This window comes from Mirounga leonina, unplaced genomic scaffold (assembly GCF_011800145.1).
Source record: "Mirounga leonina isolate KUSES-001 unplaced genomic scaffold, KU_Mleo_1.0 Mir_127, whole genome shotgun sequence".
Lineage (NCBI taxonomy): Eukaryota > Metazoa > Chordata > Mammalia > Carnivora > Phocidae > Mirounga > Mirounga leonina.
The window spans coordinates 59,240,749-59,254,113 of NW_023270316.1; the positions used below are offsets into that span (position 1 = coordinate 59,240,749).

At 41.4% G+C, this 13,365-nt stretch overlaps 1 protein-coding gene across 4 annotated transcripts in view; it reads right to left on the reverse strand.

Moving 5' to 3' along the window:
• The window catches only part of SPRYD7 (SPRY domain containing 7), a 48,877-nt gene extending 40,299 nt beyond the window's left edge, over window positions 1-8,578 (reverse strand). For all 4 annotated transcript variants that reach the window (XR_004678936.1, XR_004678937.1, XR_004678938.1 and 1 more), the window contains exons 1-3: window positions 8,398-8,578; window positions 7,684-7,800; window positions 5,233-5,399 (exon numbers count right to left, since the gene is read on the reverse strand). Coding sequence is in view for 1 of the 4 variants with exons in the window: in XM_035003445.1 (XP_034859336.1) it covers window positions 5,233-5,399; window positions 7,684-7,800; window positions 8,398-8,503 (390 nt within the window). In the remaining 3 variants the exon portion in view is untranslated. The remainder of the gene's footprint in view (window positions 1-5,232; window positions 5,400-7,683; window positions 7,801-8,397) is intronic.
• Window positions 8,579-13,365: the final 4,787 nt, after the last annotated feature.

Sequence of the window (13,365 nt, forward strand, 5' to 3'; positions counted from 1 at the left end):
ACCAAAAAATCTGACACGTTCAAGGCATTTATCAATAATTGCTTGCACATTCAGTGAACAGACTCTGTAATTAAGCTGCCTGTATTATACTCCGGGATTCTTCCATAAAAGAAGTTACTTACCTTCTCCTAATCTATGAAATGGTAATAATAATACTATATTATAGAGTCATTATGAGGATTAAACAATTTAATCCCTGGCAGGCATTTAAAACAGTGCCTGGCCCATAATAAATGCTAGAGAAGTGTTTGCTATTATTATTATTATTACATAGAATGTTTATAAAACTTCTCTGAAATTAAACTGAAAAATGCAATTTTAGACTATAATTTCCACTTCTCAAAACTATACGTAAAAGGAAAAAATAAGCCAGGTATGCCTTCCCAGTGCTACAGTAGGCCCTGTGGGTACTGTAGGATTACTGTATGACTATAATCATTTGGTCAGATGTTGAAAGCTTATTTTTCTTCATTTCTCCTCAGGGAATGGTATATAACTGAAATTCTGCACATGTGAGAATGTTTTTTCCTGTCTTAAATCCATTCTACTTTTCCTATGCCACCGTCAGCAATTTGGTGAAATTTGTTCTCAAATGTTTGAACTAGGAATATAAAGGTAATATGGTAGGGTAATGTTTTACTTTTCTTGATTCTGCATATATTTCACCTTTTCTAAAGTCCTCCTTTTATCAGAATGGATATGAAAACTTAAAGTTTAATTTAATAAAGCTGATAGACTAAAAATGACATTCTTAAATCTGTCAATTTGTGGGATCAGTTATCTCAATGAATGAGATAGGAAGGCAAGAATAACACACAGTGGAAGTTCAACACATCAACAAAGAAAAACATTTGTTACTGATTATCCTTGCTTATGTTTGAATTTCATCTTAGTGTAAACAGGATGATAGCATCGACTTGACTTCAAGATTCTCTTTCAAGAATATCCATTTGAATAAGCGTGTTCTATATTATGGACATCTGGCAATGATCTACAAATACAAAACCAACTATTCAAAAAGAACGGGGAAAAGTAGATTTTAAAAATGGTTTATGCCTTTTGTCTCCTAAAACACTTTCTTTTCCTTTTTTTTTTTTTTTGCCTAAAACTCTTTCAACAATTTCCCTATTTAAAAACTAGGGAAGCCTGGGTGGCTCAGTCGGGTAAGTGTCCGACTCTTGATTTTGGCTCAGGTCATGATCTCAGGGTCGTGATATCGAGCCCTGTGTCGGACTCCATGCTGGGTGTGGAGCCTGCTTAAGATTCTCTCACCCTGTCCCTCTCCTCTCTCTCCCTCTCTAAAACACAAAACAAAACTAAATGTTCTTCATATTTTTTAAATTGCAGAAAAGAAAAGAAAGATCAGGGGCACCTGGGTGGCTTAGCTGGTTAAGCGTCCAACTCTTTTGATTTTTGGCTCAGGTCATGATCTCAGGGTCATGGACTGAGCCCTGCATCAGGTACTGTGCTCAGAGGGAGTCTGCTTGAGAGTCTCTCTCTCCCTCTCCCTCCCTCTAAATAAATAAACCGCCACTCTCTCCCTAAAATAAATAAACCTTTAAGAAAAATGAAAGATCAGACCACAGTTAAAAATCTGAATTTCCACATTTCTCCTCCTTTTCATCAAAATACTATATCTTTCTTCAGTTCAATAACGGGGATTTACCCTGTTTGTGTCACCTTATTATTAGAAACTTTCCCTCATTATGTAGATTCCTTTCAACTTAGTACCAGAGCCAGGAACACAAGGTTCTATGTATAAGGGCATCTTTGCTGAAGCAGATCCTAGGACTCTGTTCTCAATCAATAGCTAATAGCCTGAACCCAGGGTATAAGTTTCTTGGATAGTGCCATTTAAGAAGTAACTGGGAAAGCAGAAAGGTATCTTTGGATTATATTTTCAACACGGTGGCTTTGGTAAAGACTTAAATATATTAGTTGAGAATAAAAATAGAGAAGTCTTAATAATATATGTAACTCTTTTTATCCCCTGCTTTCCAAAAAAACTTCTCTCCAATCAAACCTTAGGATTTTGAGTCCAGTTCTTTGAAGAGTTCTCAAAGTGAAGAAGTTTAATAAGATTAAGTTTAATGAGGACCAACACTCCTAATAAAATGCTGTAGTTCTTTTAGAGATATTCATAACAAATTAAATACAGGCATACCTTGTTTTATTGCACTTCGCAGATACTGCATTTTTTACAAATTGAAGGTCTGTGGCAACCATGTGTTGAGCAAGTCTATTGGTGCCATTTTTCCAACAGTGTTTGCTCACTAAAAGTCTCTGGGTCACATTTTGGTAGTTCTTGCAATGTTTCAAACTTTTTCATTATTTTATTTGTTAAGGTGATCTGTGTTGATGTTACTATTGCGATTACTTTGGGGTGCCAAACCATGCCCATATAAGACCATTAACTTGATCAATAAATGTGTGGGTTTTAACTGCTCCACTGACTAGGTGTTCCTGTCTCCCCCCCTCTCCTCTGGCCTCCTTATTCCCTTACTGAATACTGAAATTGGGCCAATTAATAACCCTACAATGGCCTCTAAGTGTTCAAGTGAAAGGAAGTCACATGTCTCTCACTTTAAATAAAAAGTCAGAAATGATTAAGCTCAGTGAGGAAGGCATGTAGAAAGCCACGACAGGCCAAAAGCTAGGCCTCTTGCACCAATTAGCTGTGTTGTGAATACAAAGGAAAACTTCTTGAAGAAAATTAAAAGTGTTACTCCAGTGAACACACAAATAATAAGAAAGCAAAACAGACTTATTGCTGATACGGAGAAATTTTGGTGGTCTGCTTAGATCAAATCAGCCATAATATTCTCTTAACCCAAAGCCTAATCCAGAACAAGGCCCTAACTCTTTTCAATTCTATGACGGCTGAGAGAGGTGAGGAAGCTGCAGAAGAAAAGCTGGAAGCTAGCAGAGTTGGTTCATGACGTTTAAGGAAAGAGGCCATTTCTGTAACAAAAGTGCAAGGTGAAGCAGCAAGTTATCCAGGAGATCTAGCCAAGTGAAGGTGGCTACACTGAACAACAGATTTTCAGTGTAGATGAAACAGCCTTATACTGGAAGAAGATGCCATCTAGGATTTTCAGAGCTACACAGGAGAAGTCAATGCCTGGCGTCAAAGGACAGGCTGATTCTCTTATTAGGGGCTATGCAGCTGGTGACTTTAAGTTGAAGCCAATGCTCAGTGACCATTCCAAAAATCCTAGGGCCCTTAAGAATGATGTTAAATCTACTCTGTGTGCTCTATAAATGGAACAATAAAGCCTGGATAACAGCACATCTGTTTATAACACGGTTTACTGAATATTTTAAGCCCACAGTTGAGACCTACTGCTCCAGAAAAAAGGACTCCTTTCAAAACATCACTGCTCTCCGACAATGCATCTATCTGTTCACCCAAAAGCTCTGATGGAGATATACAACGAGATTAATGCTGTTTTCATGCCTTCTAACATAGCATCCATTCTGTAGCCCCGGGATCAAGGAATAATTTCAACTTTCAAGTCTTATTGCTTAAGAAATACATTTCGTAAGGCTATAGCTGCCATAGATAGTGATTCTTCTGAAGGATCTCAGCAAAGTAAACTGAAAACCTTCTGAAGAGGATTCACCATTCTAGGTGCCCTTAAGAACATTCATGATTTAGGGTGCCTGGGTGGCTCGGTCGGTTAAGCAGCCGACTCTTGGTCTCAGCTCAGGTCTTGATCTCAGGGTCGTGAGTTCAAGCCCCATGTTGGGCTCCACGTTGGGCATGGAGCCTACTTAAGAAAAAAAAAGAACATTCATGATTCATGAGAATTCGTCAAAATATCCACATTAACAGGAGTTTGGAAGAAGTTGATTCCAATCCTCAAGAATGACTTTGAGGGTTTCAAGACTTCAGCAGAGGAATGAACTGTGGAGATGGTAGAAACAGCAAGAGAACTAGAATTAGAAGTGGAGCCTGAAGATGTGACTAAATTGCTGCGATCTCCTGATAAAACTTAAGCGGATGAAGAGTTGCTTCTTGTGGATGAGCAAAGAAAGTGATTTCTTGAGATGGAATCTACTCCTGGTGAAGATTGTTGAAATGACAACAAAGAATTTAAAATATTATATAAACTTAGTTGATGAGGCAGCAGCAGGGTTTGACAGAATTGAAACTAACTTTGAAAGAAGTTCTACTTTGGGCAAAATGCTGTCAAACAGCATCACATGCCATAGAGAAATTGTTAATGAAAAGAAGGGTCAATCTTTGCAGCAAAATGCACTGTTGTCTTCTTTTAAGAAATTGTGATGGCCACCCTAACCTTCAGCAACCACCACCCTGATCAAGTCAGGAGCCATCAACATTGAGGCAAGACCCTCCACCAGCAAAAAGATTCTGACTCACTAGAAGTTCAGATGATGGTCAGCATTTTTTAGCAATAAAGTATTTTTAAATTAAGGTACATCCATTTTTTTAAACATAATGCTATTATACACTTAAAAGACTACAGTGTAGTGTAAACATATATATTCACTGGGAAACCAAAAACATCATTTGACTTGCTTTCCTGCAATATTTGCTTTATTGCAGTGGTCTGGAACCAAACCCACAGCATGTCCGAGGTATGCCTGCAATAAATGTCAAAATTTTCTCTAAGAGATCACTAGTTGCAAAAATACCTAATATTTTCTTTTTTCTTTTTAAAGATTTTATTTATTTATTTGAGACAGAGAGAATGAGAGAGAGAGAGCACATGAGAGGGGGGAGGGTCCGAGGGAGAAGCAGACTCCCTGCCAAGCAGGGAGCCCGATGCGGGACTCGATCCCGGGACTCCAGGATCATGACCTGAGCCGAAGGCAGCCGCTTAACCGACTGAGCCACCCAGGCGCCCAATACCTAATATTTTCTAATATGAATGTCAGCAAACTTTTAAAATTGTGGGCCAAGATTTCTCTGATGTGAGAGAAGCAGGAGATGTTGATAAGCAGCCAACCTGTCATTAATTCTCCTGAATGGACATAAGGGCTCATGCGGATTTTCCTGGCCGGGGACAGACAGCTCTAGAAAGGAGAGCAGTTTGGTAAGGCAGCAGTAGCTACCCAAGTGCTCTCTCTGGAATATGTACCATCTCATTAGATCCAATCCCAGTGCTTCCGAATTCAAACCACAAACTCCCAGGCAAAACTGTATACGCTAAAAGCAGTTCAACTTTAATAATTTACAGTGGAAAACAATTCCACAAGAAAACTTACCACCACATCTCCCTCCTGCGGAAGACTGTTTGCTGGCAGCCTATTTTTCTCCTCGTTGTTGTGGTAGAGGGCTCCATCATTCCTCATCACCAGGCTGTGCACATCTCGTCCAAGAGGAATCTGATTCAAGTTAACTTTCTGAGTTGCAACGCCAATACCCCATATTCCTAAAAAATAATAGTTTAAATGCCCCCAAAATCTGAAGAATACAAATATGAAAGAAGGGATTGTTTTTAAGAGTGTTGTTTTTAAAAGAAGTAGTGTACTATCACTAAACTATTTTTTTATTAATTTTTTTAAAAAACAAATCTTTTAAAAGTAGTTTGCAAACTACCCTATGTTCTCTACAGATGGAGTACAACGTAGGAGATAAGAGTGGGTCCTGAAGCTGTACCGTCTAGGTTAAACCTTTGGCTTAACTAGGTCATCTGGGGCAAGGTATTTAATCTGTCTCTGCTTTCTCACCTGTGAACTTGGGATTCTAACAGTACTTACTTCAAAGGGTTATTAAAAGATATAGCAAGGTAACCAAGTAAATACTTGGAACAGTGTAAGTATTCCCCCCAAAACTGGTTAAGTAAAGCGGAGTATTTTTTAAAAGATGTTAGCTATTATCATCACTATTCTCTAAAAGACATTTTGAAAAAGCTACACAATTAATTTAAATGGCCTAGGGTTCTAGTCAAGCACTACCTCAGAGAAGTGGGAAATTAGTCTCTAGTTTTTGCATCTCTAATGCGTGACAAATGACACAGACTTGGTCAATACCATGAAGAGGAGAAAATTAATGATGAACTATAAAATGATTTTCTTACCCGTACCTTAAATCAGTGAGTTTAAAACCTTTGGTCTAAGCTGATTTTAAGCAAGCAGCTCTCCTCTTAACCAGCCAAACAGAATACCTAGTAGAGCTCTGGATTTTGTTTCAAACTGTTTCCTTCCCAGTTTTTATCAAAATCAGTTAGGAGAAAATCTATAAATGGAAGAAGGTTTGAAGATCATGTTGCCAATCAATTTTTCTGAATTGAGCAAAACTATCAAAAAGTTGCATGTCTGGGCTTCCTAAATAATCTTACTATATAATTTATCCTCCAGAGTGGGATAATTTAAGAGTGACAGAAGGTGATAATACTAATTTCATGGGACAACAGTTCTAGACAGGGTTATAGAGTCTCTTTACTCCTAAAGAACTGTGCCTGCTGTGATACACTTGGGCATAACTGCCTCAGGTTTTCACTGAGAGATCAATTTACAAACTCCAACAATGTATTTATTCTAGAGATGTCACTGAGGATGCCATCCTTTACAAAAATCCACATAAAAATTTGTACTGGATTTAAGGCTCAAGAAAATATTTGCTTCTCTTGAGAAAAGGTAGGTTGTACTTGAAAAGATTTTAGTAACCAGAGACATTTTGCAGCTAACTTGTAAAAGAATGAAATGCAGGACAGTTTCATATTTATTTCACATACTTAATAAAATCAGTATTTTAAATTAATTTAGAAAACAAGCCCCAGAAGGATGTTTTATATCATTCAAGCTTGTCGAGTATGATTAATTTACTACCCTTTAGTTTTCCTACTCTATATCTATACTTATATTATTCATGCTGTATTTCACTAGAAGCTTTTTTTATAACAAAGCTTTAAAAAATATATTTCCCCACACTCAATATGGCTACAAGTTAACTAATTGCTATTCTAATACTCAAACAGAATTGCTGTATGATTCAAAAAACTCTGTAAATTTTTTAATGAGAGGGCGCCTGGCTGGCTCAGTCGTTAAGGGTCTGCCTTCTGCTCAGGTCATGACCCCAGGGTCCTGGGATCAAGCCCCGCACTGGGCTCCGTGCTCAGCGGGAAGCCTGCTTCTCCCTCTCCCACTCCCCTTGCTCGTGTTCCCTCTCTTGCTGTGTCTCTCTCTGTCAAATAAATAAATAAAATATTTGAAAAATAAAAATTTTTTTAAATGAGAAATATAGACATTAGAATTCTAAATCTGCTAATTGCTTCAGAAGACAATGAATCTGGGTATTTTAACAAGATTTATGAGAAAAAAATTCAGGATCATAAGATGGATTTTATCCTAAAATAAAACAGGAAGAATCTACACCTTTAATGCTTGGCCAAATGAAATGGAGCATCTAGCACCCATTCATAATGCTAGTGCCTTACACTGACGGATCCAGTGTAATACACACTCCTAATTATAACCAGTGTGAAGCAGGAAAGACAGTCCCTGTAATCCCATTTTATAGATAACAAAACTGAACCTAAAACAACTCAATAACTAAACTACTTTAACCAGGATCACACAAGAGGAGGGGAAAAAAAGTCCTTCCAAATAAGTTTGGTGCTTTTTTTATTGCCTCCTTACTCTTTTTCATATACTGAAAATTGCTCTTAATATTTACAGTTAGTACTTTCAATAGTAAAGGACCATTATACCAACCTGTGGACTGGATTTTGAATTCAAAGTAGCTTTTGTTTTGATGTAAAGGGGCACTGGCTAAACAACCTCCTGTTCCACATATTCTTCTTCCATTTTTTACAATGACAACATCTGTTCCTAAATAAAAAATGCAGAGACCGTGTAAAGTTTATTTTCTTATCCAACAATCAAGGTTAATTTGTTTCACTTCTAACGCTGTCAAAAAAAATAGCGATGCCATATTTACTCTGAAATACAGAAACGCTGCTACATTAAAAACAATTTTTAGTTCACTATTTTCTTCCCTGAGAAAGTTTATGTCTAATATTCATTTGTGGCTAGAAATCTTGTTTAGAAACGCAGTAAGTAGTAACTCTGTAGGAGGAGCACCAGAGGCGCTCCCCTCGCCTGGGGACAGCTGACGAGCCTCGGGCGGCGGCTGCGCCGAGATTCCGGGGAAAATGGGTAGGTAGGTCCACACCACCAGCTCCCGATGACAGGAGCAGACAGGGCTGCGTAGCCCTGAACACAGAGCAGGGCCGAGGTGGAGTCGGCCGGCGTCTGGAAGAGATCCGCGAGCCAAAACCGGGTCGAGGGCAGCAGCTCAGAGCGAGGAGCGGGGGGCGGCGCCCGGAGGGCCAGGGCCGCGTGTGGTCCTCCCGACCCCGCAATGCCCCCGACCCGCCGCGCCAAACCCGGCGTCGGCCGTTGGGTCTGGGGAAGGGAGGGCCTTACCCATGTGCTGCGTGTCCAGCTGCACGGCCGGCATCTCTTTCAGAGGGATGTGTCCCGTCCCGCCGTCCCTGCAGCACCGCAGGCAGCAGAACACCGACGCGGCCATCGCGCCAGGACCACAGACTCCACCGTCGCCGCCGCCGCCGCCGCTCGCCCGCCGCTCGCCCGCAGCCTCTAGACCGCGACGGCACCGCCCCCACGCCTCCGCTCCGCCTCCCGCCCCTGCCCGAGCGCCAGAGTCTGTGTGGAGCGCGCAGACCGATACAGCGACGCCCCACGCCGGGAGGGCGCAGCGCAGGCAGAGGCGTAGCCGGCCCCGGACGGATGATGCGGAGGCTGCGCGCGCGGGGAGGGGCGGGGCCCAGGAGGGGGCGGGGCTAGAGGCGGAGCGGGGGCAGAGGGCGTGACGGGCGGGCGGGCGGAGGACCTCATGCCCCAGCGCGCGGGGTCCTTTTTGCCTTGGCGGCGGGGGGAGTCACGTTTGAGTCCTTACGTTGAGCAGCACGCAAGGAGTCCGAGCTCTCCGGGCACTCAGTAGTCGTTGAATGCTGAGTTTTAAAAACCGTCCCCCCCAGCTTTGACCTTACCTTTAGGGATGAATTGACAGAAGCAAGTCAGGCTGGGGGAGTGGGAGCTGATAAAGGACCCCAAGGTTTTCCACATGTCCCCCACACCGCGTGCCCAGGGCTGGGAGAACTTTGCCTCCGCCGAGGGCCTCCGCCCCCTACCGTGGCTGGCTTCTGAAGAATTTCCTCAAATTCTAAATAGACGCACGGGCGCCAGGAGTAATGGCTGTTACTGATTTCACCGTGAATGTGCACCCGGGGTTCTCAGTCGGCCCTGGTGCATTTTAGGTGTAGGGATGAGCATTCCGTGGCCCTCGGGGCCGCGCGGTTAGGGGCGCGCAGGAGGCTGTTTCAGGAGGATACCACTGGGCCGGGGCGGGAGGGCAATGCTTGACCGGCCTCTGCCAAGCTCACCCTCCCGGTGGACTGGGGGTTTCGAGGAGAGTGAAGGGAACTCCGGAGGCAGCGAGGAGGATGTCTGGCCCCCCAAGGGAAGCCCTAGGTTCCTACCGCCTGCTCCTTTCTGCTTCCAAGTAGGAGGCCCACGGGGTGGTCACCTGTCATTTCCTTGCCTACTTAGATCCTCTGTCCCTGGTCGATTTTATTTAAATACAGCTTGGGGCCCCGAGATGGTCTTCAATGACCTCTAGAATTAGCCTGGTTCAAACCTTTATTCCCAAATAAGGCTTTGCCCGGGGTTCAGGTCCTGGGAAAGGGATGCAAGATGCCCACTTAATATGTAATGGGTTCCATAACTATTTAGTGACCTGAGTGCAAATATCCTTAATGGAGGATTTTTCCCCCTACAGAATAAGAGAATTCTTTCAGGGTCCTGGGTCTCTTTGCTGTCTATACAAATGGTGTTTTCATTACAATAGGGAAAACCTCCAAATTCTGTACTTTATTTAGTTACCATAGAATTGATAACTAAGATGATTATTGAAGTGACTGAGGGTGGACTCTCATTGCCTATAAAGTACTTTCTTGGTAATCATTTTACACAAGACATTTTCCTTTTACTGAAAACCTCGACCTTTATTCGGAGAGTTTAGTGTTCAGTTCTCTTTCCACTGGGAGGGAAGGGGAAATTGAATAGAATGTTGGAGAGACAAAATTTCCTGTCATTCCATGAGGTGGGCACTCTTTGACATGTATCTAATTGAATCCTTCAAAGTTTTAGGGTGGATATTGTCCCCATTTTATAGATGAAGAAATAGAGTTAGAGGGATTACATAACTTGGTGTAGCCTCAAATGACTAGGAAATAAACAAGGTAGGACACCTAAGCCTATATTAGCTCCACCAGATCATGCTGCAGCTCAAATTCTAAAGATTTAACTCTTGTAATAAATGCTGAAATTCTTTTAAAAGTGCCCTCAATTCAAAATGCAGATTTGCACTTTATTTTTGTATGTTTCATTAATCTCCGTATTGGCTATCAGCTGCCATAACTCATGTACAGACAATAACATAAAATAGCAGTTGTTAAAAGGTAAAATATTTACTCAGAAATATTATTAAAAGCAGTACCTGTATTTAATATATAACAAACACTTAGGCCATTCAAGGCACTCACATCTTCAGTGAAAAGCTGGACTATGAGATGGCGTGAATTCTCCATTACTGTAGAAGCAGAACTGCCATACTCTTTGGTGACTAGAAGAGTAATCTGTTGGGCCACTGCCCAGTGCACTTTGCCCTCAATGTAGCAACTCCAGTGTACTCAGCACTATGAAGCAAGCAAAACCGGTTAGCTCCTAAAACATACTTCCCTGTCTTGGCAGATGAATGCCATCCATGAGCTCACAGACCTTATTCTTCTTATATCTGGGATTCTAATCCTTTCATTATTATTTTCAAAGGAATTATCCTTCCTTTTTGAAAAGCACAGTGCTAAAGATATTTTGACAGTCTTTCACAGCTATCACTTTAAATAACAATCACAAATAAAGCCTACAAAAAGTTTCCCAATAGTTAGTTAGAAGGTCATTTATCTAAGTCAAAAGCAGTAAGAGAGAATGACTACTTGAAAAAAAAAAGTCGGCTCCAGCGACATATGCCAGGAACTTGAGAACTGATAGGACAATAATGTAAAGCATGTGTTTCCAAGTTGAGTTTAACATCATGCTCAAGATTTTCTTTAATGGCTTTTATGCCAACCAGACATCTCCTGTTAGTGAACTTTACACTCTGTACTGGGTCACACAAAATGGTTTCTTTTTATTTATTTATTTATTTTTTTAAGGTTTTTTTTTTTTTTTTTTTGACAGAGGGAGAGACAGCGGGAGAGAAACACAGGCAGGGGGAGTGGGAGAGGGAGAAGCAGGCTTCCTGCGGAGCAGGGAGCCCGATGCGGGGCTCGATCCCAGGACCCTGGGATCATGACCTGAGCAGAAGGCAGACGCTTAATGACTGAGCCACCCACGACTGCGAGATGAACCATGAGAGACTATGGACTCTGAGACCCACTTCTCTCTGGTTCACACAAAATGGTTTCTTTTTTAAAAATTCATTAATCAGTTATTAAGCCAAACTTTTTTCTTGGGGTAATCCAGACCCCATTTGTGATCTTTCAAAAATCAGATACATTAAAAAAACTCATTCTTCTGAAAACTAAAAATATTCCTGGGACCTTGATCTATTCATTATTATAATTTTGAGTAATAGTAACTGACAGTTATGTGGTACTTACTATTGCCAGGCAATAAGTGCTTTTTATAAACTAATTTAATCCTTGTAACAACCCCATGAGGTAAAAGTATCCTCCACTGTACAATGGAGGAAGCTGAGGCAAAGAAAAGAAAGGTGCCTACGGGGCGCCTTGGTGGCTCAGTTGGTTAAGCAGCTGACTCTTGATTTCCACTCAAGTCATGATCTCAGGGTCTTGGGGTCAAGCCCCCCATTGAGTTCCATGCTCAGCATGGAGTCAGCTTGAGAATCTCTCTCTCCCCCTCCCTCTGCTCCTTCCCCTGCTCGTGCTTTCTTCTGCATATTTTCTCTTCTTAAATTAAAAAAAAATTAAAAAGCAAGCAAGCAAGCAAGAAAGGTGCCAATATTCACACAGTCAAGTGATGAAGCTGCATTCAAACCCAGGCAGTCTGGCTCTAGGGTCTTTGTTTTAAAGATTTATTTATTTATTTTAGGGAGAGAGAGAGAGAGAGAAGGTGAACACTTGGGGGTGAAGGGCAGAAGGAGAGGGGAGAGAATCCCAACAAATTCCACACTGAGCGTGAAGCCCCAATGCAGGGCTTGATCCCAGGACCCTGAGATCCCTACCTGAGCTGAAAGGAAGAGTTGGATGCTTAACTGACTCCATCATGTAGGTGCCCCTCTAGGGTCTTTGTTCTTAACCCCTATACAAACTGCCTCCCTAGGGTGCTACATTTAAGAATAAATTCCTAATTTTTGTTTACAATCTCTTCCCTCATCTCAAAAGCTGACATTTAAATTTGGTTGGCATTAATTGCACTCCTTTAAAAAATATGCAATGGAAAAAAGACAGTCTCTTCAATAAATGGTGCTGGGAAAATTGGACAGCCACATGCAGAAGAATGAAACTCGACCATTCTTTAACACCATACACAAAGATAAACTCAAAATGGATGAAAGACCTCAATGTGAGACAGGAATCCATCAAAATCTTAGAGGAGAACATAGGCAATAACCTCTTTGACATTGGCCACAGCAACTTCTTTCAAGATTCTCCAAAAGCTAGTGAAACAAAAGCAAAAATGAACTTTTGGGACTTCATCAAGATAAAAAGCTTCAGCATAGCAAAGGAAACAGTCAACAAAACAAAGGGGCAACCCACAGAATGGGAGAAGATATTTGCAAATAACACTACAGATAAAGGGCTGGTATCCAAGATCTATAAAAAACTTCTCAAACTCAACACCCAAAAAACAAATAATCAAGTCAAAAAGTGGGCAGAAGACATGAACAGACACTTCTCTGAAGAAGACATAAAATGGCTAACAGATACACGAAAAAATGTTCATCATCATTAGCCATCAGGGAAATTCAAATCAAAACCACATTGAGATACCACCTTACACCAGTTAGAATGGCAAAAATTGACAAGGCAAGAAACAACAAATGTTGGAGAGGTTGTGGAGAAAGGGGAACCCTCTTACACTGTTGGTGGGAATGCAAGTTGGTACAGTCACTTTGGAAAACAGTGTGGAGGTGCCTCAAAACATTAAAAATAGAGCTACCCTATAACCCAGCAATTGCACTCCTGGGTATTTACCCCAAAGACGCAGATGTAGTGAAAAGAAGGGCCATATGCACCCCAAAGTTCATAGCAGCAATGTCCACGATAGCCAAACTGTGGAAAGAGCCGAGATGCCCTTCAACAGATGAATGGATAAAGAAGATGTGGTCCATATATACAGTGGAATATT